This window comes from Phlebotomus papatasi, chromosome 2 (genome assembly GCF_024763615.1).
Source record: "Phlebotomus papatasi isolate M1 chromosome 2, Ppap_2.1, whole genome shotgun sequence".
Classification (NCBI taxonomy): Eukaryota; Metazoa; Arthropoda; class Insecta; order Diptera; family Psychodidae; genus Phlebotomus; species Phlebotomus papatasi.
The window spans coordinates 46,835,403-46,862,092 of NC_077223.1; the positions used below are offsets into that span (position 1 = coordinate 46,835,403).

Here is a 26,690-nt window from a genome sequence, read left to right on the forward strand (position 1 = left end):
TTTGAATAAGTCTTTACTGTAAATTTCAGCATCAAATCACTTTTCCTGACAAGAAAGTCTTTTGTGGTCGAGATGACCATATGCCTGCCCTTAAGTAGGCAAGAAGAAAGAGTGACAGATCGTACAAAAAAAAAAAGAGAACTCTTTCATGACCAGTTCCTGTCGATGGGCATGGCAGAGGGAGAATTATGAGGGATGGGTTAGTAGAATTCATATTTAATCTGCTATTTCCAATTGTTGTCCATTTTTCTGGTTATCCTTTCGTTGCATTCTTCTGCACTCATTGCTCTTCCCATGGCGGACTTTCTATTCAATCCAAATGTGCAAATGTTCTTTTGGCGAGGACTTCTTTTGTCAGTTTTCAATTTCGAGTGAAAGGAGAGAGAGAGAAATGAATATGAAATCCATATCCTTTTCTGAATGCCTAATATCCAGGGAAGAGGATCTCTTTTTTTTTGTGAGGCATGTGCAAAAGCGTTTGTGCCAAAAAAAAATTCTTGGTATTGCTCTGTAGCAGTTCTCTTCCGTGTTTGAAGAGGATTTCTCAGTAAATGAACCAATTTGATTTCCTCTCGATCGACATCACGTCTCCAAAGAGTGACGATGAAAAAAAGTGGAATCAGTGACGAAGAAAAAAGAAATAAAGATACAAATGTCTATGATGAACACAGATTTAAAGTAGAAAAATGTATATACGAAGCTTTCGAGGTTAATGACCGACCTACTCAAGCGACTGCCTCGATGGTTCGACATTGGCTCCCAAGAGGGCACTGAATCCATCCGAAAGAGAATGAATTTACACGCACAAATCGCGCTACGTGGATGGTTGTGCACTTGCTTCGATGTTTTCGAGAGAAAATCTACACCACGAATGCGGTCATCTTCAAACACAAGCCCGTGCTGTTGCATGACTTTATAGGGCAAATCCTCTCTTTTCATCTTTTTTTTTAGATATTTCTCTCCTCAACATTCACAAATTCACCATTAATTGGATACATCAGAATTTTTGCACTATTTGACATCATTTAATTTTCATAAGTGATCCAAATGTAGGGCAATTAGAAATAACTTCGCAGAGTACTCGAAGAAAAATAAATTCAAAATTATTCTCTTTTGGATATATCCATTGGCATATATAATATATTATATATGGTTTATATTCTTATTCTTATCCTCAGATTCCTGGATCTTCTTTACAATTGCCAAAAACTGCCTGGTCAGTAAAACATTAACTAAAAAATCTAAATTGATAATATAATTACAATAATAATGCAGTATAGCACTTTAATAGTGTAAGAAGTTTTAAAATGACATTGCTAGTGTAGGGTAGAGTCAGCCCTTTTCGCCATGTAAGCACTTTTTCGCCACCTAATATAAAACAACTAATTTAAGGCATTTAAGAATAAGTAGAATTTCAACACTCATAATATGTTCTGTTCTAATATCCCAATACGTTATTACGTCTTTTAGTTAATTGAAATTCGTTTTAAAACTGGTGGCGAAAAGTACTGAAACAAGCTTAATTGGGGAAAATGCATATTTTTCAATGAGATTCTCTAAAATTCTCGAGACATATCCTAGATACATAGATAGATATTGCTTCAAAATATCTTTATACAAAAATTCATTTAGTCTGACAAAAATATCACACCTTACGAGGCCCCTAAAGCTTAATGGTGGCGAAAGGTACTGACTCTACCCTAATAAGTATAGAACTATTTACTTTTACGCTACAAAAGTTCAAATACTTCCGTAGTGTACGTAATAGTTTTTCATATAACTGGAAAACTAACACCATTAGAGGTTTACACTACTGAAATCGCACTTCAGTTTTTTAACTTATATATCCTGATTCGGAGGCGGCCAAAATCCCGAACGCGAAAATCCTGAAAGCCAAAATACCGAATGTTGAAAATCCCGAAAGCCAAAATCCCGAAAGTCAAAATCCCGAATGTTAAAAATCCTGAACGGGTTGAAATTATATGTAGGATGTGTAGGATAATGTGTGGAATAATAATGTGTAGACGTAGACACAGAAAATTTCCTTTTGCCTCCAGTAAGCGCAGGTGCAATCGTGGGAGTAGCTATGACATTTTTAAGAATTCAGGATTTTGGCTTTTGGGATTTTGGCCAATTCGGGATTTTGGTTTTCGGGATTTTGATGTTCGGGTTTTTGGTGTTCGGGATTTTAGCTTTCGTGATTTTGGCTTTCGGGATTTTGACCGGGACCCTCCTGATTATCATTTTAACTTTACACAAAACATGTTTCAATTAAAAACGTGTTATTGAGTCTTATAATCTTTTGTGTACAATTAAACATCTAAAAAATGTGTAAAGATACTCTTAACAGACAGGTTCTTTTTATAAAAATTAGCATTAGTCGTAGAAGATATTTTTTTAAAATGTTCTTTTGGTAAAAATTACATGAAAATATTGCTGCTTCTAAAATTTTAAATAGAATGCTAATCAAATCCAATATTTTACGGACCAATAGACAGAAATTCTATGATCTTAAAAAAATATTACCAAGATTTCGGAATAATTCTGGGTAGGCAAAGCATATTTCAAAAACAAAAGATTATCAAAGTTCATGCAATAATAAAAGTGTGTCTAATTAAGAGTCTAATGCCCTAGACAGACTCACGACTTAAGCCGAGAGACGGCTTAGTGGAAAATGACGGAAATGTAGTTTGACCATTATTTCTAATATATTTACACTAAGTCGTCTCTCGGCTAATCCTCAAGTCTGTCAAGGCCCTAAGATCGTAACATTAAATTCTTTTATTTAATACTCGGTAAATAAACCTTTTTTGTAATGTATACACCTTCAGAAATTCAAAAACATATATTAATTTCCAATATTATACTTTTTGTAAAGTCTTTCAAATGAATTTTAGGATATATTGTGTCAGTTTATTTTTCTATAAAGTAGTCGATCGGTAACTCTGTTGGATAACAGCCCGTTAAAATCCATTAAGTAAAGGAAATAATCTTTTCTACAACTTATTTTTACGTCAATATACTACGGCCTTTATCTTAGAATATAAGCACAGATAATGGACAAGTTGCATAATCAGATTACCCCTTATTTACGTTTTTTTCTTCAATATTTGCACGCAATGGATTAAATGACAAAGAACTTACTGAATAATACAAGAGTCCTGAGTTGGATTTAAATCTAGTTAATGCCACGATAGGATTAAAAGTCTTTGAACCATATTCCATGAGTTTCACTACACTTTCCTTAGTCTTTCTCCTAGTTTTTCCTCTGTCCAAAGATATTACAAGATATAGGTACAATAAAAAGGAGTGTCTATCCTACAAATATTTTTGAAACATAAATATTCATATACTACAAAACCCTTAATTTTATTTGTATCTTTCGTGTATACAAAATTGATTTTTAGTCTTCCTAGTTAGTCAATAGGGTCGGGATAGTCTGGAAGGATTTTCCCCAAGTGAGAGGCGAACATTTGCAGAGAATAATATATTGAGGCAGGAGAATTCCCAGGAATTGAGGAGAGGGACGTAGCTGAAATTAATTTTCATAGTGCGCCTTCATTGATCAGTTTTCGGCGCAAGCGAGAGTGTAACTTTCCTCCGTGGACAACACGAGTAGTCCTTGTATAAGGATGCACAAATCATTTCCATTTCTTTGACATCTGAGTAATATTTTATTTTAAATAACTGCATGTTATGAGCAATATTTCAAAACCTTCTAATATGATATAAATTAAAATTTGAAAAAAAGGAATATAACAAAAACTATTCCAACTATGAAGACAATTATTTACATAATTGTAGGGAAGTTAAAAGTAATTCGTAAAACTTTAACAACTAAAGAAAGTATGAAAGCACCTTTGTGCCTGCACAATATTCCATGGTAATGTATGTCAAAGTTCCATGAACGGAACGCTTTTTCGTTTTTCATTGGGAATATCGTGGCTAAACGGGATGAGTCGGGAAAGAGGAGAAAACATTAAGGGTGTGCTCTCGGTTTTCACTTGTCTGTGGTCATGGTGACGTCGACGTCGCCAGCGAGCGTCAGGTTCATGACCCCAGCAATAGCTACAGTCACAGTCATAGCATAGTGTATGTAGGTTCAAGCTCTTCCAACACACCAAACCTCCCGGTGGATGCAGATAGTGTTAGAAAATCACATAGAACATTATGATAACAATAAATGCGCCAGCTCATTGGTGAATTTCAGGGAGAGCTTTTTATTATTTATATTTTTTTATTACTTTCAATAGAACTCTGCAATTTGATAAATATTTGGGCAATTAATAGCATTTTATCAATATTTTCAAGAATATTGACCTCAGAATACTTTCCCTTTCGCTTATTAGGTGAGATTCTTAACAATCTCACCTACTATAATCCTAACAAAATTTCATGTCGTCCGATCGACCTCAAATTTGGCCAAAATGTGTTTCAGCACTTGCTGATTCCGAATATATATGTGGCTAAGTTACGTTCCCGGCCGGCCGGCCGGCCGGCCGCTCTTTGGAGCTTAATAGCTCCTAAACTAAAAAAGATATCGACTTGCGGTTTTCGGCAAATGTTATATATCGGGTGAAAATTGCAACTTGGTGCATAGACCCCCCACCCCCCACCCCTCCTTCCGCCATTTTGAAGACCCCCCTTTTTTTGTTTTCTCAATAGCTCCGCCCCTATGGCATTCAGCGGACTCAAATTTTAGTATGTTATAGCTGGGCCTTAGAGCTTTCCATCAATACCAAACTTAAGGTCCCCCGACCCCCCTGACCCGAGCTATAAGGGTCCAAAAAATTTTTCTTAAAATGGCCATAACTCCGGTTCTAATTGTCAGAATTTAAAAAGTGAGGGCTTTTTGGAAAGCTCTCGTGAAATGCCACTTCTCCTTCTAACATCGCAAGTTCATAAAACCACCGCTAGGGGCGCTTTTTTTAAAAAGAAAATTTTTAAATCTTAAAAGTTAAATAACTCAAAAATTCCATTGTGCATCGGGCTGAAAATTTAGTATGTTGTAGCCGTTGATTATACCTATCAAACAAAAAAAACCTTAAGTCGATCCATAACCCCTGACCCGAGCTATAAGGGGTCAAAGTTCGAACATTGACCGGCCTATATCTCCGGTTCTAATTAACATAGCGACCTAAATTTTACCTTTTTGGTTTCGTCTCGATGAGCACTTTCAGATGGAAGTTCAAAAGGTCACCACAGGTGGCGCTGCGATAGCGTCAAAATTCATCGAAATTCAAAGTCACTTTTCTCAAAAACGGCATTGTGCAAGTTAATGAAATTTTAGTATGTTGTAGTCCAGTCTAGGACGTTTCCAAAATGGTGCGTATGCGCGCTGTGGTTTCAATAGAACCGGAGATATGAGGGGTCAAAGTTCACGAAATTCAAAAAATCATATCTCCGGTTATATGTGACCGATTTTGATGAATGAGGGCTTAAACGAAAGATCTCACCAAATGCTACAACTTTCTAGAATATTTGAACTTCGTGGGACCAACACCAGGGGCGCCACAGTCAAGAAACTAATTTCAATATCACATAACCTCAATTATCTCGACTGTCGCTGAACCGATTTTGATGATTACTTCAACATAATTGTAGAGCACATTTGTCTCTACATTTCGTCCATACATCATTTTCCACTCAGACCACGCTATCATTCCGATTTTGCCGTTTAAGTGTGAAAAAATTGATTTTTCCCATAATAACGCTTTGAAATCACTCAGATGCCAATTTGACTGCCTCTACTCCACCAGGAAAGTCCTCCTCCTGGAAAGTCTTGCAAAATACAACAATTCCTTGATATAGTTGAAGTTCAACAAATGACTACTTGGGGCACTCTGGGATGAAAAAACGAGTTAAGAAACAAAAAACCTCGCTTATCTTGGCTTCTGAGTAATCGATGAGATCATGTTCTATGGAAAAATTATAGAGAACATTCTGGTCTACATTTCACCCATATATCACTTTTCTGTCAGTTCATCCAAATCCTTGACATTTTGGTTTAAATACAAAATTTGTATAATTTCACGAATTTGATTCAAGATAACTGAATGGCGTCTCCCAACTTCAGCTCCAAATCGAATTTGCATGCACTCCGAGTTAGCTCACGTTAAGAATCTCACCTACATAAGCCGGTTAGGATTATCTGTCCCTTTCTATTTTCATTACGTTTTACGTCAAAAATTAAAAATAATTTTTCTTATATTTTGTAAGGTACATTTATAAGCAAATTATAAACTTGCAAGAAACGCAAGAAACAATGGATTCTTAGTTAAAGAGAAGGTAGTCATATAATTACAAAATGACAGTGTAATTTTAAATTATCCGGAAAAGTTTTTTTCATATTTTTATTGTTTTTCTTTTCATATTTTTGTTAAAAGAATTGAAATTGATTATTCAGGCTGAAATCCCAAATTAATATTTTAGGTTTTCAAAGTAATTTGGAAATTTATTTTCAATTGAATAAGTCATTTGTAAGCATTTTAGTGTATGAAGTTTTATAAAGTGTACTAATTTATGATTTTATTGTCAGATTTTGCGGAAATTTTGTTTTATTATTTCCGTTGTTAGTAAAAAGTAGTTAATAATTTTTTTTTAATCAAAATGTCATAAAATGTCAGGAGCTTTTATTAAGATTTATACTTTCATATCAACCGCAATCATAAAGTTCAATTAATTATTTTAATATCATTCAGCAGCTTCATTCTATGCTATCCTAAATCGACTTACGATAGCCTTATGCCGAAAATAAACACAGGCTGATCCTCGAGAATACTCAGCTCGTAAAAATTGGCGGTAAAGGATCAGCCCAAATTATCATATATTGAGGATTTACGATCAAGGACTAGCGTTTTCAGCGTAAATTTCTATTAAATGTGTACACTTTGATTCCTGAAAGGCTTCTTAAGTGCAATATCAATGGATTTTTCGTACAGAAAAGAGCATTCTGATCTTCTCTTTACTCCAATTTTAATGCATTTTAAGATTTTCCGATATTGAGTACCATTACTCTCCATGTTTTTTCACCAAATTGGCATTTCGAAAAGCACCCAAAAACCACCAAAGTGAAGCTTTTTATTTTCAGCACTGGCGCTGATGTCGCCCAATCCCCCTAATTTCACTAGACCTTATGAATTTAGAAGATCAGCCTGATCCTTTTTCGGGCTGATCCCTAAGACCGTCTTCAGACTAGAGGTTTAGCCCAGTTCCCGAGGGTCTCAAAACCTTAAACAGCAACCGATTTTATTGACTTTTCAAAATGTAATAGGTCATTTGCCCTTAATAATCCGATCCTAAGTCAAAATTTTCCAAAAAATCTTGACTGATAAAATATTAGAGAAGTTAAGCCATATGGCTAAGCCTTAGGTCTGAAGCCCGTATAAGCCGATCCCTGAGTCTATTTTGGGCTTTATACCGGCTTCAGACTGGAGGCTTAGCCCAGTTACCAAAGGTCCCAAAAATTTAAATGCTAAACAATTGTATTGATTTCTCAAAATCAAATGGATAATTTGCTTTTTAATATTCAAACCATAAGCAACAATTTTATCAAAAAACTTGGCTGATAAATAATTAAATTATCTATGCCATGTTACTAAGCCTTAGGTCTGAAGCCCGTATTACTCTAAAAAATATTCCTGGTACAGAGTCCTAGAACTGCTAAAAATTTGGCTGCTGTTTATGTATGGTTCGGTTAAAGGAAGTTAAAATTTCCGTGATAAATTATACAGGAAGCTTACAAAGCCCTACTTAATGATTCTAAAGATTTTATTTTGAGATAGAATAGTAAATAATGGAGCCGTCATATTACTTTTTTTTAGTAGGTTTAGAAACAAAATTATTTTCGTTATTTTGGAAACATTGTACCTTTTTAGAAAATCTTTTCAACAAAACGCAGCTTTTTCTCAAAAGAAAACAGAAATTGTTCAGAATTGTGAGCTTTTGATAGAAAAGCTTCTGTTCTTTCAAAATTTGTTTGAAATATGCGACGAAATATGCAATAATGGGCGGATTTTGTCAATAAAACCCCGAGTAAAAAGCATTGCAGGGGGGTTTTCATCGCATCGAGCGGTGCAGATGCATCGGTGTTGGTTTGAAAATAAAAGCTCTTGCGGTGATAGAAGGGCATGCGCGAAGCATCTGAGAGTGCATGTCGGTTGTTTTTCCTCTTCGGAAATCTCACACTTTTCGCCCCCTTAATGTGAAAATTTTATCAAATGCTTATGTATATGTGTGATGTGCATTGTGTGAGACAAAGAGAGCAGAGAGTAAGTGAAAAACCTTGTGCCTTGCTCAGCACAAAGCTAAAGTGTTGTGTTAGGTCGGAATCAGTCTCTCGAGCATCGTTAGAATTTGTCTCATGTGCTTGAAAGCTGCACTTGGTCAAATCTCCTGTATTCTCTCTTCTAACTTTGAATTATATCGTTTTATTTTCAACACTGTATTCAGGAAAAATCGGGAAAAAATAACAATAATCGATTGAATTGCCTCCATAAAAGTGTTTAAACTAATGAAAAATAGCTGCAGTGTAAGAAAATTCTATTAATCAAGTGTCTCACAAACTTGCAATTGACAGTGAAATTGAAACGAAAGATAAAAGAGGTGACAAAAGCTTCAATGACGATGTGCTTGTCTATACGGAAAATTTATCAACAGTAAATAATAAAAAAAAAGAAGTGTGAACTGTAGCGATAGTGAGAAAACCCAGAAGTGACCTTGCTGATAATTCAGTATTTAAAATTTTAAGCTCTTAAAAAAATAATAATATATCGTTGTATAGTTTAGCTCAAGTGGAACTATATTGTGACTGAAATAGCCGTTTCAGTGATATCGCGGTTTATCGCGTGAAGTTTTTTCTTTCATAATTATATTTTCTTAATTTATAATTTTTCTTTTAAACATATTACCCCAGTACGATGATCGTATAAAAATTTCCTAGATTTTCCATAATATTGACAATAGAGAGTTTCTATTGAACTTGGCATTTGAACAACTATGGCATCCTTCAAGGCCCCAACAGTCAAAGCTTCTTCCCTGAAGTTTCTCCTACGTAGAGAGTTAAGTTCGTTCTTGTGTAAATCCTGAAAGGAAAATTACTATTTTCAAAGTGTTTTTCCAAGATTTTAAATCCAAAAGCAAAGTTTTCATTTCGAACATCGATTATTTTGCATTTTTTTGAAATTCGCCCAAAATCTTCAAGAGGAAAAAAATCCAATTGAATTTCAAATTATTTTTAAAGAATCGTAAATCAAATGCAAATTATTTGTTCAATCTACAATACTTCCTAAATATTTTTCTTTGGTATACAGTTAAATAAACTATTATCTAACAATACTATTAAAATTGGTTTTAGCGTAAAACACAGAAAGAAAACAAAATCCCAGTAGATGAAAAAAATACAATCAATCAATTGAACTTAATTGATATTTAAAAGTGATTAGAGGAGGCCTGAAAACAAAAGCTCTACCGGGCATCATATGCAATTTGTATTCAAATGAAAAGTGAAAAGCCAAAATGGCCGCACGGAAAATACGAGTGGGAACCGGTAAAAGATCATCAGCAGCAGTTTTCAACAGAATTTTCAACTGAGAGGGTTGAACAATATCATGGTGAAAATGTGTGAGCAACTGTGTGAAAAACTGGCAATTTGTGACATTTTCAAACATTCTAATTCAATAAGTTGAATTACAATATAAAGATTTTTAAGTGGTATAATACGCAAAAGGAGGGAGAAAAAAAGTTCCTGGAGACCATATAAAAGTTGAAATTTTCAACCCTTTTCTTCCTTCAAAGTTCTCCGCAAAAATTCCAAGATGGAGGGGGAGTATGAATATGTAAGTTTCGTTGCTTTCTCGATTTTGTTTATTCTGCAGCTATACATATCATGATTTTTTTTTTTGCCTTCAAACTCTTTATGGTAACTGTTAACTATCTCACCCCTTTCATTGCAAACAAATTGTCTTGCGCAAAGTGCATTTTTCAAGGTTACCGCACATAATGTAACTCCCACAAACTTTCGACATTTCCTAAAAAATTCAATAAGAATACGTTTATTTTATTGATAATCTTATATTTCAATACTACGATAATTCACTATGATTGAAAACAACAGGTAAAAAAAACTACTAAATTACTTTCAATTAAAGAAAAAAATTAAAAATAAGAAAAAAATTATATTTCTGTAAAGAAGAATTGATATTTCCTCCATTTTGCACTTAAAATATTAATATACACACTAACACACCACCCCAGTAAGATGATGTGGGTGGGAAGTGAAAAGTATAAAATGAATTATAAAATTGAACGTGTGCTGTTAGTAATATTAGTGAAAATACGCAGTTAGTCCGCGTCCTTGATCTTCACATTGCTATGTGTATAATATTTTAGTAAATATGAAAAGCGAATCTGTGTTGTTTTATTCACATGCTAATTGCGTCTAAGTCTGTAGTTCTAACTACTTTAGACATATAAGGTTAACAGAATATCTCTTGTTCGCAAATGTGAATAAAATAATATATCACTTAATCTTTGCCTAAAGTTTAACATTCAAAAGAGTCACTTTGATGTCATTTTCTTGATATTATCTTAAGACTTTGCAATCAATAAATTAGTTTGCAATATCACAGTCTCGCAAAGATATCTTAATTCGTTTAACATACTGTTCGGTCTTATACAGTGACGTTCTTAATATATGTAACACTACATGAAATAGATATTAAACCGCTGAAAATTAAGCATGTCCAAAATGCAGGAATAGTAACAGGTAACATTGTTGATAAACTACATGAAAATTTGAGTATATACTAAATTAAATAGGTGTGATTATGAAGGAAACACACCTAAAATCTTTAGACCAAATGTTCAATGCATATCTTAAAATATTTTGGGGTAGGGTAAAGTGGCACAAGTTGGACAGTGGTACAAGTTGGACAATGGTACAATTTGGACAGGGCTTTTTGTCTTGATAAATTTAGTACTTCATTTTTATTTGTATATTTTTAATGCTTTAGTTTTATAATTTGGTTCCTTGTGTTTAAAAATAAATTTTGTACTATATTTATCAAGAAAAAAGCCATGTCCAACTTGTATCGGCAAATTGTCCAACTTGTAACACTAATTCCAAATTATATCACTTTACCCTACTCAATCAGTTAGTGTGAGAACGTCTTTTAAGTAACTGTTCTTACTAATCAACTCAAGATTTTATGAGCTAAAATTTTAAGAAAACTATTAAAAGGTGTTCAATTAGATGTCTGCTTTACAATTATTTCTGTCCAACTTAGAAATGATTTTAGGGTAAGTGTACCAAATTTCTACTAGTTTGCAATTTCGGCCACTTCTTTTGTTCCCCATATATACATTAATATTTAGTTTTTGGGTACTCTGAAGATTTTACAATATGCATTAAAAGAAAACATATTGCTTCGACGAACGAGACGATGCGACGACGTCTAAAGAGATCAATGTGTCCGAAGGGACATTTTTTACCTAGACCTCGGCGAAGTGCTTTTTTATATGGAGCTGTTTGAAGCCAACTCACAAATTGATCAGAAACTCAGCTTACACTTCTCAGAACAAGACCGCATTTAGACAGATATATAGCATATTTATCCCTCTTTACAAGGCTCAGAGTCTTGTACACAAGGCTCACTTCAATTTTTGACATATATCGTGTACGGTCACGAGTGCAGAAAAATTCCCATACGCATTTGTATGTAAAAGTAAAGAATTGGCTTCAACTTTGAACCGAATAAAAAATTGTAAATCGAATAATGTATAAAATGGTAAATATAATTTTATGAGTTTAATGTTTTCTGAAAAATAATGGAGCAATGTCGTCTGTTCGTCCCTTGGGATGTGGAAGCCAAACAGATAGAAGTGACCAAACAAATCTAAGTGGGGATCTTCGATAGGTTAGCATCGATAGGTTCTATCAGTTTGCGCTATAGATTAACTTAATCTTCATTTTCCTCTCGGATTCTCATTTTTCCTTTTTCTGATATAATTGAAAGATTTATTTTTAGCTGAATCTTTCACCCATATCGCTGATTTTTAATTACAAGGTATCTCAGGTTCAAACATAATGTTATATTGTGAATATTGGGAATGTGAATCAATTTTCACGGTTCTTGTTTGACTCTGATCATTTTTCGAGCAATTGTTCAAATTGATTAATTGCTGTCTGTATAGCTACTTAGGGCACTCAATGGGTCAAGTGGTAGAGCACTCGCTCTATGATGCAAGTGTCCCGGGTTCGAATCCCCTTTAGGTCATCAGGAATTTTTCTGGCGTTAAAGGTGTTGGAATTGCATCCAGTGAGCTTCACTGCACTTGATTCCACGGGCATGGGACTGACAATTTCATCCAGTACAAGAAAAAATAATAATGCATGTCTAGAATTCCCTTTGCGGGAAGGCCCTATTTCTTCATGGAATGTTGTGCCAGTATTATTATTATTATTATTATTATTATAGCTACTTGCTCATAGTTTTGTAGGTTTCTGCGATTGTGTTTTTCAGATAGGCATCCTCTTTGGTATTTGGTTCTTCAGTCCCCAGTCTTGAAATCATCATTTTGAAAAAGTACAAATGATTTTTTATGGATACCTCTCGAAGATAGATGTTCACTATAGTCTTCCTTAAATAAACGATGTTTTTTTTTCTTTGAAATCTAGGAAGAAAAGCAAAGCTTCCTTCAAATGCTGTTCTTTTAACATTTAACGGGATATTTTAAAGCAATATAAAAAAATGTTATTGACGTTTGAGATAGCGCTATATAGGGCAAAACATTAGTAATAATACTAAAGTACAGAGTGAAAAAATTTCTAGAAGATCTGGATTTATTCATTTTAAATTTTACGTTTTTGAAAGCCGTACGTATGCAATATTGTGTACGACCCTTTTGCAAGATATATTATATTTCTCAACCAGCTTTGTTCAGTTGTGACTTGCTTAAGGTATTTACGAAAATCAGTCAAACTTAAATCTGTTTAGTATAAACATTATTATTTTTTTTTTATTTCAAAGATGTATCATAAATATACCCATATTTTTTTATAACAATTTAACTTAATATACGAGTTCTTTTATACTTTTAAATTTTTCTTCCTTGAACTTAAAGATCAACGTATAGAATCGTTTGTTTTCAATTTCACTGGATTGTTAGACTTCCAGTTTTCAGTGATTCCCTTTTAAATTTACATAAAAATGGGATTGGGGGTTCGTAATGCAGTCCAAAAGTTAAAACAGCGTCTATTTTATGCTAATCTGCAACGTTTTGGTATACTTAATACCATTATTAGGCTTCTAGACGCCTTAGTCAAGATAAAAAAGATACACGTTTAGTCTAATAAGGAAAAACCCATAAACTGTCACAGAGAAACTAAACACTTAGGGGAATGTAATGTAGACATGGTTCGCACAGAGTGAACCTTCAAACGATGTAAATTTTCTCTTCGTTTGTAAAGAGCTGACTTACCATTTCTCATCTCGTCTCATGAGCTTAGTAATTATCTATCTTATATAGCTAAGAAAAGACGGACTGGCTCTTTGTAAACAAAGAAAAAATTTGCGTTGTTTGAAGGTTCACTCTGTGCGAAGCATGCCAACATTCCCCTAGAGCAACAATCTGATGGACGCCTCCAGATCACTAATTAGTGATCAGTGATCACTAATTAGACGCTGTTTGAAATGAAATCGACGCTGTTTTAATTTTTGGACTGCATTCCGAACCCCCAAATTATTCAACATCTCTCAGTCGTTAAATCATCTTCTTACATAGTTTTTTTTCTATTCCCTATATAGGGGAAAGCAAGGTACCTTCGGATGATTTATGCTTAGAACAATTCGTCTTTTTTTTTTTTTAAATATTTTATAAATAAATTTGGCCTATTATAATATTATATTTTAATAGCTAATCCAATGCCTCAAATTTTCAGAAAAGACTTATGGGTGAAATCCATAAGAAATATAGAGAAAAAATGAATTATCCGAAGTCTGAGTCGTCAGAAGGTAGCGCGCTTTCCCCTATATCTTAAACTTTGTTAAAAAAAAACTTTATTTAAACTAAAATTTATTTCAATTATTTTTCTGAATAGTATTACAATTTTTCTACTGTTCCAATTTATATTGTTGTTACCGTATGGTATGGACGATATGTATCCAACACATTGGAGATATGGTAATGTATTCACAAGCCTGAGACGGCTGATTTGTGTAGTGCATCTTTATAATTAGGTGCAAGGTTAAAGTCGCATGAAAATTTCCTAATACATAGTTACGATAGACTTTATTTCTTCAAGATTTCTCATATCGTTTAACTTTATACTTCTGGATTATGTATTTTGGGTTATTTGAATGTTTTAAGTTTCGAGATGTTTATGCTAAAGAAATTCTAAGAACAGAAATTCTCCATTTGAGACTTTAAAAACTATCTCAAAGTCAATGTGTTTTTATTTGACTGCAGCAATAAAGAATAATGCTAAAAAAAAATTTGCGTGAGAATTTTTATTTTTAGATATACGAGGAAATACAATTAGATATGTGCCCTTGACTCCCAAACTCTCATTTCTCGGTGGTAGAATTTTCTCTGACTGCATCAAGTGCAAGAGTGCATAAGAAAATACACTTTGGCATACAATTATTTTTAGACACCAAGTGTTCAAGGTTTTCCGCACATTAATTTTTTTTACTGCAGATCATCGTACGATATTATACAAAAATTAACGCAGTGCTTTATGAAAATTAGTGTAATTTCCTACATCTTTTCTCACATATGCTATTTTAGGGATTTAAATTGGACAAATCGCACTATATAATTAATGTACGACAGCAAAAGACAAGATAAATGAAATCATCTTCAACAAAATTATTCAAATTAGATTAAGAAAATCTCAAATGTGACATTTTAAATTCCCTGAAAATTCTTTTTTTTTCCTTTTTTATTAATTACATACACATACTATTCATGTTTACTTCCGCAGTAATTCAGGTGTTTGCAATGTTATTAATCATTTATTCTAAGATCTAGACGTATTATAGGAATGCAACGAATGCACATTTGAACAAATAAACATGTTGTATATTTTATGAGTAGTCGGACGCAATATACTGAAAGTGAGTGTATTCTCAATGTGACCCGAGTTGATAAATCTATTTAATTTTATTGCAAATAACTTTTTGATTTTTCCTAATACCAACACGTTCGAAAATAACTCGATCTCATGTGAGGCAACTTGGAAAATTGATGTGTGAAAATGCAATGAAGTTCCGTGCAAAAAGTAATACTGAAATACATACTCGTAAATTAAGTCATTTTAAAGATGAAAATTTTACTATAAGTCACGTTTACTGCAATTACTTTGTAGAATGTAAGTAATAGAAAAAATGCATAGAAATGAAGTCTATGCGAGACGATAAATAGTAATAAAAATGCATATGCACTGTTGGGATAAGGTCATATTCATATCTGTGATTTTATATAACTGTCATACGTTGGAAGATTAGGATTATTCACTGAAGTTGAGTGTGAGAGTGATTGACTATCACGTGTTAATGCATCGCTAAAAGTCACCATTATCATTTCATTCATTTATAAAAGAATGCATTATTTCACATGATGTGTGTGACTCTGATTTCAGCACTATGCACTTGATATTGCATTTTCCGTAAGCGCGTCTCAAGATCAAGTTCAATTGAACTGGTTGATTTGAGGTTGAAGGCTGGATATATGATAAAAACTTGTGATGAAGCAATTTAAGAGTAAATTATTTGCTCTTGAGAGAGAATTTGATTCTTCTGTAAATGTAAAAGTGGTAAAAATTAAAATAGAAAGTAAAATAGTTTATTTTTTATTTGTGTATTGTTAGTGAAATATTTTATTTTAGAAAAATAGCATTCTACAAATAGTTCGAATTCTCTAAATATAATATTAAAGAAAATCCAGATTTTAATCTTAATTCAATAAAAAATAAATTGAGAATTATACAGTGGGATCTCGATAGAGTCAACCCCCGATAGAGTCAATCTCCAATAGAGTCAACAGCTATTTTTTTACTCTACGGACTCCGATAGTGTCAACTTGGACCGAAATTGACTCCGATAGAGTCAACTTTTCTTGTATTTATTGAACCAATAATATTATATGATTTTATTATGATCTTTTCGAAATAACCAGTCTTATTGTGTATCAACGTAACACTTTGAATACAAGAAAAAATATTTATGTAAGGGCATGGTAATTTTTTGATAAAATTCATGTATATTAACCGCGTAATCATTTTCCAACAAAATATTTTTCTTTACGTTATTTTAAGCTTTTTGACGGATTGAAAGCTCTCTTGTCTTAAGATTTTTGATTAGGTCTATGATCACAATGTAAGGCATTTTGAGCCATCATTAACTTGTAAGTGAATAATATTATGGCAAAAACAAGAAATTGAACTCGAATTACAGAAAAACGTACATGATGCTAGATTTTTTGAGAATAACATAGTGAAGGAACTTTTCTAAATTTATTCGAACTTTTTAAAGACCTTACTTCTTTAAAAAATGTACATGATAAACGATTATAAAAAATACGCTTCTAAAGAAAACGTCTAAATTCATTAAAATATCAGTATCTCAAAAGAAAATTTGGATTAAAAACAAAAATAAGCAACAAAAAATTAAAATTTTTAAGCAAATTCATTGAAAAGAAATCGCCTGCGGGTATGCAAATTTTCTTGATGCATAATGCCATTTCGCGCGTTTTTTCGGTCCCAAAAATGTGGATAAACCCGGGACTAAGTGTATTTACTAATAATAAAAATATTCTTAATCATTCCTTAATCTCCAAATTTTGCCTAAACACACGACTTTTTTGGGCCAGAAGATGTACAATTTATTAATTAATTTAATAAAATATTCTACTATCGTATTGAATTTATCAATGATCTAGTACAAACATAAAATAATACTCCTTTAAATCAAAATTTCACATTCTAATTGATTTTTTCGGACTCCGATAGAGTCAACGAATCCAATAGAGTCGACAGACCTGGAAATAATTAGTTGACTCTATCGAGGTCCCACTGTATTTACAATTTTTAGCGTTTGGGAATCTTAAGAAAGATTTTATTTTTTAATCTACTTTTAAAAATAATTCTTTTTATCTTGCACTATTCCTAGGATAAAATTGTTTAGCTTTTCCAATGAAAAACACCACAATAATTTTATAAACATAAAAAAAAATATCAGAACCACATTAGATTTCATCCAGTTACTAAATATTTTATTTTTATCATAAAACAACAAGAAACCTACTGTAATTTTGTTACTTTGATAAATAATTGTAATGTTTCAACAATTACCGAAATTTGTAAAAGCAATGTCGTGGGATGTGTCATGACTCATGAGAATTATGGCCTCTACACATTGGGAGCAATTTTTGTCAAAAATTGCTTTTTTGAAGGAAATTCCCTGCAGCGTTGTAGGGGGAAACGTCAAATTTCTGTCAAAAACGCAATTTTTGATGAAAATTGCTCCCAATATATAGACACCTTTAGAGAGATAAACTTATTCCGGGTGCATTAGTGGTTTTTATCCTTTTTGGATAAGAAATAATTTATATTTTTGCTAAAGGTTTCAGTTGCTACAACGCTGCTTTTTTGACCACTGAGGAATGTGTTGCAGCGAATAAAAGCTTTACCGGTAGCACTTTATCTTCCTAATTTTCATGATTATCGAAAATCACGAATCGCAGGAAATTTCGTATTCATGCATTTTTGCAAAATTAATCGCAAAACTATATCGCTTTCAGCTTATAAAATTAATGATTTTAACTAAAATTGAGTTCAGGTACAGCTTTAGTAGAATGAAGATCTTATTCCATTATTCTCAAAGAGGGAGAAAAAATCACGGTAAAGGAAACTGTCCTTTCCTGAACTGTCCCACGCTCCCCTAAAACCCTTGATTGAAATTTAATTCTCAAGTTACATCTTCTTCTTTATTCTCATATTATATAAAATTTAGATATTTGAAATTTTATCATATAATGCGGAAATAAAAAGGAAAACGAAGAAATTGAAAAGTTTTCCTATGAAAAAAGAAAAATATGGAGTTTTAAGTGAAGATCTTCACTTTCGTGAACCCGGCAAAAGAGCCTTGTATGTGAAAGAGAATCGAGGGTGCGATGGTGTATATCCGGAAGGGGTAAGGATGGGCTCGAATGGAAAGTTCTTCCTAGTTTTCGTCAAAAGGAAAATGAATTTTGCGATTTTCACTGTTGGGAAAGGCGCGATAGTTGCCGAGACGATATCGCCCAAGAGATGCGCTCTGAGTGCAACTGCGCACACAGCACACAACCACTGCCCGGCCACCAATATGCACCTATCCGTGTACCGGAGTATGTGGCTTGTGTCTGTAGCTGGTGCATAACTGGGTCAGTAGAGAAATACTCGCCGTTTACATCGATCAATATGTGCTTTCTCGCATGTAGCTATATTGGTGCCGATTGTCGAGATTGCTTCTCAGTAGGCTGAATTGTTTCTCTTTTTCATATTTGACATGCCTACTGCATTTTTATTTCAAATTCGCACACCATTTGACATACACAGCTTTTCCTTCGCGCTACCACATCAAAGAGCCCATTGCACTTTTCCGCGCCGCAACGAAAACGAGCAGATTTTTTTTTCTTTCAACCACATCTCCCTAAACGATCCGGTATAGAATTTCCCGAATCCCAACGAAAGCTCAGCGGTTCATTTTGTACTTGTATTGAGGTATAGCTTTTGTCGATTGAATAGGAAAATGCATATCTTGCACTCTCACTTCCTGTACAACTACACTTACCAAAGTACCGAAAACATCCCAAAAATATATGTTGACAAGAAAAGGAGCAACTGCGGAAAGCTCCAAAGCTCTCGAAAAGCTATAAATATTTCCACGAAACTATAATAGTGTATTAATTAAGAAATAAATTTAGATGAAAGTGTAATATGGCCATATTTATCTGGTACATGACCTCAGTCATTGCCTCTGCCATTGTCAATTGTGCAACTTCTACATCGTTGAATGTGTGTGAAAATTTCTTAGCCGACTTTAATACTTACAATTGCGTCACTTCATAGTCTTCGGCTTTGTGGGTTGGCTGTTAGAGGAAGTCGATGACGCTCAAACAATTTTATATCTATGTTAAATTAAACCATGAACATACCTCAATTTTTAGAGGTAAAGAAACTCTTGAGAATACATAATTTTCTATGCATTTTAAAAATAAAATTTATTTTGTAAAATTTTTAATCCTGATTTCTAATAGACCATTTTCTGTCTGATTCTGTTTTAGGAAGAGCTTCATCCAGGCTTCTCAACAGAGATATCCTTGCCAGTGATGATGAGTGGTTCTGTGATAGTGTCTGCAAAGAGTTGTCCAACTGGTTCTACTATCCCCCAAGAGAACATGGACGTGTCGAATCCTTCGCGAACTCCAACACCGGGCAGTAGTCAGCAGCAGCAGCATGAATATGATGTCACACGCATGCGTGAGGAGGATTTTGAACGCTTAGCTGTTTACATAGTGCCCGATGTGCCCTGTGAACGAGGTGTTGCGAATCGGGCGGAAAAAACACTCCCACGAAGCCTAACACTAAAACCATCCTTAGTCCTTTCAACACCAAATGTGCCGGTAAATTTATTTTAGTCCTAATCTTGCTTTTTCCATGTATAATGCATAAAAATTAAATGCAATTTATATTTTAGACTGAAGGTGTTTGGAGCACTGGTGTTATTCCAAGGGGTACGAGATTTGGACCCTTCGAGGGTATACCAACGCCCAACTTTCCCAGTGACAAGAGGTCATGGCGATACTTCTGGAGAGTAAGTGGCTTTGCTATCGGGCACACGACACACGAGCTCTTCTCCGATAAGCACATGTTCGGGTCTCAGGTCCCACCGTTGCATGACATGACTGTACATAAGCACGTTCTGATCATTTGAGATCTTTAAAAATTCCTTGTCTTCAACATTACAATTAAATTTCTTAATCTAATTTATTTAAGATGTATATACAATACCTACAATACTATGACATATCCTAATATATGAAACATTGAAAATTCATTTTGCTGCTTAACCCATTCCTTACCATGGTATTATATATCATACGCAAATTGAGTGATTTTAAATGATTTATTCCTGGGCAACTGATACTAGAATTGCTGTCGGGAATGGATTTTTAGTAACTTTAGTTCTTCAATTACTTGGAAAAAATAGTCTAACAGAGATGAAAATACATTTTGTTATAGTTTTCTTGCTTCGCGAAAGGTCATGCAAAATTTTTGCTCAAAATGGCGGACGGAAAATTCGACATCCCGTCAAATTTATTAAAATTGTCCTCTTTCCTCTTTCCTGACTTGAATTCTGCTTACCAATTTATTTTCTTGGATAGCTACTCTATCTAAAGCAATAGAGTTTATAATGAATTAATGCACAGAATTTAAATTCAGTGACCGTTAAGACGTCTGTTTGAAGGCGAATCCCTGCGCCCCCATAATAATTTTTTTTCTTTTCAAAAAAATTCATCTATTAATCTGTAGGAAACTAATCATAAAATATGAACATTCTATCTCAAGTATTGCTGGTACATTGACTGAATGAGTTAAACTCTCAAAACAATCTTTATTATATCGACGGCTCCATTCCATATTATTCTAAGTCGACTTAGAATTATATTACTCCGAGAGATATGTTGTTCCTGGGACCGAGATCTACAACCAGTGAAAATGTGGTGGTCATCCGGCGTTCGGGTAACGAGATATAAATTTTTTTCGAAAAAAATTTACACGGGCAGCATAGGAAATCGCCAACTTCAAATGGCTCTCCTGAAATGTTGTAATTCTGAGATAGAATAGTATAGAATGGAACCGTCGATATTATTACACATGGTTAATAGGCTAAAATTCTTTCAAAACAGAAAAAATACGAATCTTTGGCCTTATTATTTTTTCCTTGTTTGCTTTTCTAGACCTCTGTAGGTCTTCAAATTCATCTCAGACAATTTTGTATAATTTCTTATATATATTGTATAAATAAATAAAAAATCTTATTTATCATAAATTAGGGGAGACTGGGGCAAAAAGTCACAAATCGAAAATTTTAAAATTCAATATCTTCCAAGATAAATAAGATAGCGGCTTTAAATTTTTTCCATAGATAGCCTCCATAGGTCTTCTTCAATGTCGTAAATTTGTTAGAATTTGAACAAGGAATTTAAAAAACAAAAAATATCGAAATTTTTAGCCCAATTTTTGAAATATTTTCCGTGCAGAAGATATCAATTATTAGCTATTTATATTAAATTTGATGAACTGGTGAATATTTCCCAAATTATCTGGATATTCCTTGAATACGAATCCGCTATCTATTTTAGAATTTTACAAAGATTCTTTTCTCCAGAAATCCTTTTATTAAAAACGACCACTTGGGGTAAAAAGTAACAAAAGCTATGGAGCAAAAAGTAAGAAAAACCGAAACAATTTCTTATGTCCCACGGTGAAGAGAAACGTTAATGCTATGTGTCGCCGCTTGTTGTTTGCACTGGTCAAACGATTTGCAGTCTTTTGTGTGTTTTTTGTAAAATAGCTTAAAATGCGCTTTTCTCGCTCAGATAGAGAAAACAGTGTTTTACAAAGGTGTAGAAGAATAAATTTCCTATGAAAATATGTAATCTAGGTTTTTTTTTAAATTTATGGAATCCCGTAATAAAGCGAATCAAAATGTGATAGTATCTTATGCCTGATACTATTTGCCCCAGCATTTTTGAAAATGATCACAAAATTATCTTTTAGAAAACGGCTCGATAAATATATTTCCTTGCAAAATAGAAGAAAACGACTTTCACAGAGTTGTAGAGCGGTAAATTTCCAATAAAACTGTGCTAATTAGAAATTTTGGAGGTGCTCGGCTAGCTTGTAAAAAAATAAAATATCCGTTTTGTTACTTTTTACCCCAGTCTCCCTTAATACTAAACTATCTAGACCTTTTTACAATTACTAAATTACAAAAAAAATATAGGATCTAACAGTTTCCTTTCCTATTAACATTTCAATGAAGAATTCTTCTCTACTTTCATGTTATCTCAGGTGCAGGGTACAACACATGTTACTTATGGAAATATTAAGGTACTTTGACTACACAGAGGTGTTGGCAACTTTAATCATCCGATACAATACTCAATTGGGTATTTTCATACATTCCAGATATTTAAAGATGCTGACTTCTACTACCTGGACGGATCAGATACGAGTCACGCGAACTGGATGCGATATGTAGCGTCAGCGTATAGTTTGTCCGTTATGAACCTGGTGGCATGTCAGCATCAAGAGCACATATACTTTTACACAATTCGCGATATCATGCCCAATGAGGAGTTAATGGTGTGGTATTGTCGTGATTTTGCCAAGAGACTGGGCTATGATGTTGATCCAGAACGGGCAACATATAGCATCTGCAAAGAGGAGACTATGAAGAAGGCGTATGGAATTCAAGTGGCGCCCGTTCATCCGGAAATCGCTTACAATCACATGAAATTCGTCATGGGCTTCCACATTCCGCGACGTACACCAACACCGAGTCCATCACCACCCCCACCCACCGCTCAGCGACAGGTACATCAAACTGTTGTGCATTTACGGACGGAGGTAGCAAGAGAGGCTAACAATGCATTGGGACGTGAACAGTCCCCACTTCGTGAGGGATGTAAAGAAAAGGATGCTGAATCGCCAGTTAGCCAAGTGAGCAAAGATACAACGTATGAGCACCAACTCACCCCGACTGATGGATCTGTACGGTCCGACGAAGGGTACCACAGCAATGGGTACCACGATGATGGATTTACACCCCCAGAAGACTCAAGTGACAGCGAAAGTGAGAACAATTATGTGTTAGACTGTTCAAAAAAGACTATTGCACCTAAAGAAACCACCGTAATTACTTTGAAAGCCGACGTGGCCGATAAGAATGAGTATAGGAAGGTGAAGATGAAAATGCCGCTAAAGTATGAATTTAAGAATAGCAAGAACATAAAATTAGCGCCAAATGTTGAGGGTGAAAAGGAGGCTCCTAAGGAGGTGACAATCGAGAAGACTGCGAGTCCCAAGAGAGTCGTTACACCGGCTACGAGTACCGTTATTGTTCTGGACTCATCTCCGCATGCTGTTGTACCGCTCACGAAACCCTTCTACGAAGCTGAAACGACATCACCACCGCCACCGGCTACCTACATGAGGTATACACCACCTAGTTCTAGCATTTTAGAGACAATCCTCACTGGGAATCGACCAGATGAGTCTGTGAGACGTCAGCCAAATGCCACACCACCACCGACATCACCTACAGAGATGGCATACTCCTACAAGAAATCTCAGCGTTACGGGAACGCATGCAGCCCTGATTCCAGTTCAAACTTACAGAGTCCTATTGCAATCACTCAGATGACGTCTGCAGCACAAACGCCCAGGTTTACAACAGTAACACACACGCAAAAAGAATTGTCGCCGCAACCGTCAACGCTCATATATTCTACTGGTCAGATACCTATTACAACCAATGAAAATTCACGATCTCCTACTTACACCTACGGCATCTACTCCAGTGCTGGAAGCAATGTAATTACGCACACCCCTTCCTCCTCATACTCTCCCCATGAAGGCCAATATGAACGGTTGGGTAGCCATTCCCTAGCATCTTCGCCAGGGTTGATTACTCTGCAGAATGGGAACCAGATCCAGTTGTCGCATCATCTGATGACTCCCCTAACACCCCTCCAAAGACTGTCTCCTCATCGAGTCTCACCACCCTGCAGTATAAGTCCAGATGGAATGTCCTGTACGCGAAGCGGAAGCCCTCTGAGTCCCAATTCAGCTGGTTCACGAGGCTATCGAAGTCTCCCGTATCCGTTGAAAAAGAAAGATGGTAAAATGCACTACGAATGCAATGTATGTTGCAAGACGTTCGGCCAGTTGTCCAATCTCAAAGTTCATCTGAGGACACATTCGGGCGAACGTCCATTCAAGTGCAATGTCTGCACAAAATCTTTCACACAACTGGCACACCTGCAGAAGCATCATTTGGTGCATACGGGTGAGAAGCCCCATCAATGTGATATTTGCAAGAAGCGTTTTTCCTCCACATCAAATCTCAAAACTCACCTACGCCTCCATAGCGGACAGAAACCCTATGCCTGTGATCTCTGTCCGCAGAAATTCACTCAGTTTGTCCACCTCAAATTGCATAAGAGACTTCATACGAATGATAGACCCTATGTGTGTCAGGGTTGTGATAAAAAATATATAAGCGCATCAGGATTGCGTACGCATTGGAAGACAACCAGCTGCAAACCTAACAACATCGAAGAAGAACTGGCCCTTGCTGCTGCAGCCACCTCAGAATGTTTCGGTAGGTATTGCTTTCGAAATAATAAAATGCTATATAAACACAATTGAGTTACGCCTTTCTACTCTTTTTGAAATTTAAAATAAAACTATATAGTAAAAGTTCTAAATTAAATAAAATATAATATGTTCACTTGAAATCATATTAGATCGGAATATTTCATTGTGTTTTGTATGGAGTTCCTATAATAGATCACTATTTAATCCTTTATATTGTTGAAGTTTTAGTTAATTGAAATATACAGTGAAATTCTATACAATGGATATTGAATATTTATTTGAAGAAGAGAATCAAAGATATTTACCGGTTCGATACAATAAATTTTCTAAATTCACGTTGAAATTCCACAGGACATAAATATACAGGGTGGCTGAAAAAAAATGCAACAAACTAAAGCGCTATATTATCCTCATTTTTTGTTCAACTTTTTTGAAATAAAGAAAAAATGGTAGTAAATACATCAAAATTTTAGAAAATTATCGGTTTTGTTCAATACGATCTTATTTTGACTTAATTATGGTCTTAAGTCTGTCGGAAGTGCTATCGCAGTTTACACGAATGTCAGCCTTCTGAAAGTCCTGCTATTCACGAGGAAGGGCTGCCTAGCTCTTCGAAACTTTGCTACTTTTTAGTCCTAACCTTGACCAACAAAATGCCTCTTTTGGAGAAGTCAAACGATTTTGCATCGAAGAATTGTGGAGGTCGTTGTTTTCCCAAAATGAAATGCGAAACGTTTTTATTAGCCAAATCTTGTTCGGAGCGTGATTTCTGCGACGTTGTCGAGTCTTGATCGAACTTCCATTACTTCTTACTAAAATTTTCAAGTCCTGACCTTCAAATGAGGTGGTCCTTGACTTCCAGTAGTCATTAGAACGCGTAAATTATCGTATGATCTTTCCTTCAGATAGACACACACATTTTGTTTGCACATCAATTGCTAAATTGAAAATTTTTCTTATCAGAAAAAATGACATTCTGGTACTGACCACGAACGTGCAAGCGAATTTACTCCTTCGTCGATCGAGCATAACTTCTTTATAAGAATCGACGATGTCTCTTCCTTTTCAGGATTTTTAAGGCTTCAATAGAGGTCCTTTAATAATATTTATTTCATGATTATTTATGATCAATGCATCTCACAGATCGTTTGTTTGCAAATATGACGCAGATTTTGTTCAATTTGCTTCTTCACTTTAAGAACGATGACTAGCGATGAAGCAATTTTTTTTTAGACCTACACCAAAGCATTTTAAAATGCTACTAGTATCCCTGTACAAAGTTATGTTTCGAAAAACGGAAAGTTTAATTACATTCAGGGTTTTAAAGAGCCCTAACGATAGCTGCTTCCGCATTTCCTGCAAAATGCTTTATAAATGACCTTCCATCTGTCTTGCAGGGCTGTTCATATCACTTGTATGCGGATGACCTGCAGATATATGTAGAAGGAGATTCTTCCAATCCCTCTTCAGCCTTCCACCTCATGAATGAGAATTTATCTCAAATTGAGCACTGGGCGTCCACTAATGGACTTCTCTTGAATCCAAAAAAATCTCAAGCCCTTATTATCTCCAAAAAATCAGTCTGTATCCCTACGTATCCCCTCCTCCTGCACGGAGAAATTATTCCTTTTGCGGATCAGGTTAAAAACCTTGGTATTGTTTTTAACAACACTTTATCTTGGTCTGATCATGCAACCTCAATTTGTCGAAAAATCAATTACTCCCTATACACCCTCCGACGTTACCGGGACATCACACCCTACGACACACGCCTACTCCTCTCACGAGCGCTACTTTTACCCATATTTTCTTATGGAGCTGAGCTCTTTTTCCTTGCAGATAGTGATACGATCAACAGGTTAAAAGTTGCTTTCAACAACTGCGTAAGGTATATCTGCTCGCTTGGTCCCCGTGATCACATTACTCCTCATAGGGACGTGTTTGTTGGTTGCGATTTACCGTCCTTCCTTCAAATGCGTGCCCTTCTCTTTCTGCATCGCCTGGTGACAACTGGATCACCTGGTTACCTGGCTTCCCTCTTGACGAGGGGGGGTTCTGCTAGGGTTCAGGGATATTTGGTACCTAGGGCGGAGCAAGATCTTTTTTACCGCACTCTTTTTGTAAAAGGAGTTGCATTATATAACTCCCTTCCCCGTGAGGCACGTAGCTCTCAACGGGCGATTCAGAAACATTTCCAAACTGGGCTTAACTGATTAATTTATATTCTTTTTTTGCTTTCTTTTTTCTCTTTTTCATATTATTT

At 34.8% G+C, this 26,690-nt stretch overlaps 1 protein-coding gene across 12 annotated transcripts in view; it reads left to right on the top strand.

Moving 5' to 3' along the window:
• LOC129801328 (uncharacterized) overlaps positions 1–26,690 on the top strand; it is a 43,848-nt gene that overhangs the window by 11,667 nt on the left and 5,491 nt on the right. Inside the window, exons 1-6 of one of the 12 annotated variants that reach the window (XM_055846255.1) lie at positions 8,330–9,064; positions 9,356–10,114; positions 19,324–19,662; positions 19,737–19,853; positions 22,118–22,156; positions 22,235–24,431. In XM_055846255.1, coding sequence (XP_055702230.1) covers positions 19,369–19,662; positions 19,737–19,853; positions 22,118–22,156; positions 22,235–24,431 — 2,647 coding nt within the window. In that variant the 5' untranslated portion in view covers positions 8,330–9,064; positions 9,356–10,114; positions 19,324–19,368. Of the gene's footprint in view, positions 1–8,302; positions 9,065–9,355; positions 10,115–18,458; positions 19,209–19,323; positions 19,663–19,736; positions 19,854–22,117; positions 22,157–22,234; positions 24,432–26,690 lie in introns of those variants that run through there. The other 11 variants (XM_055846246.1, XM_055846247.1, XM_055846248.1 and 8 more) reach the window with 11 other exon arrangements.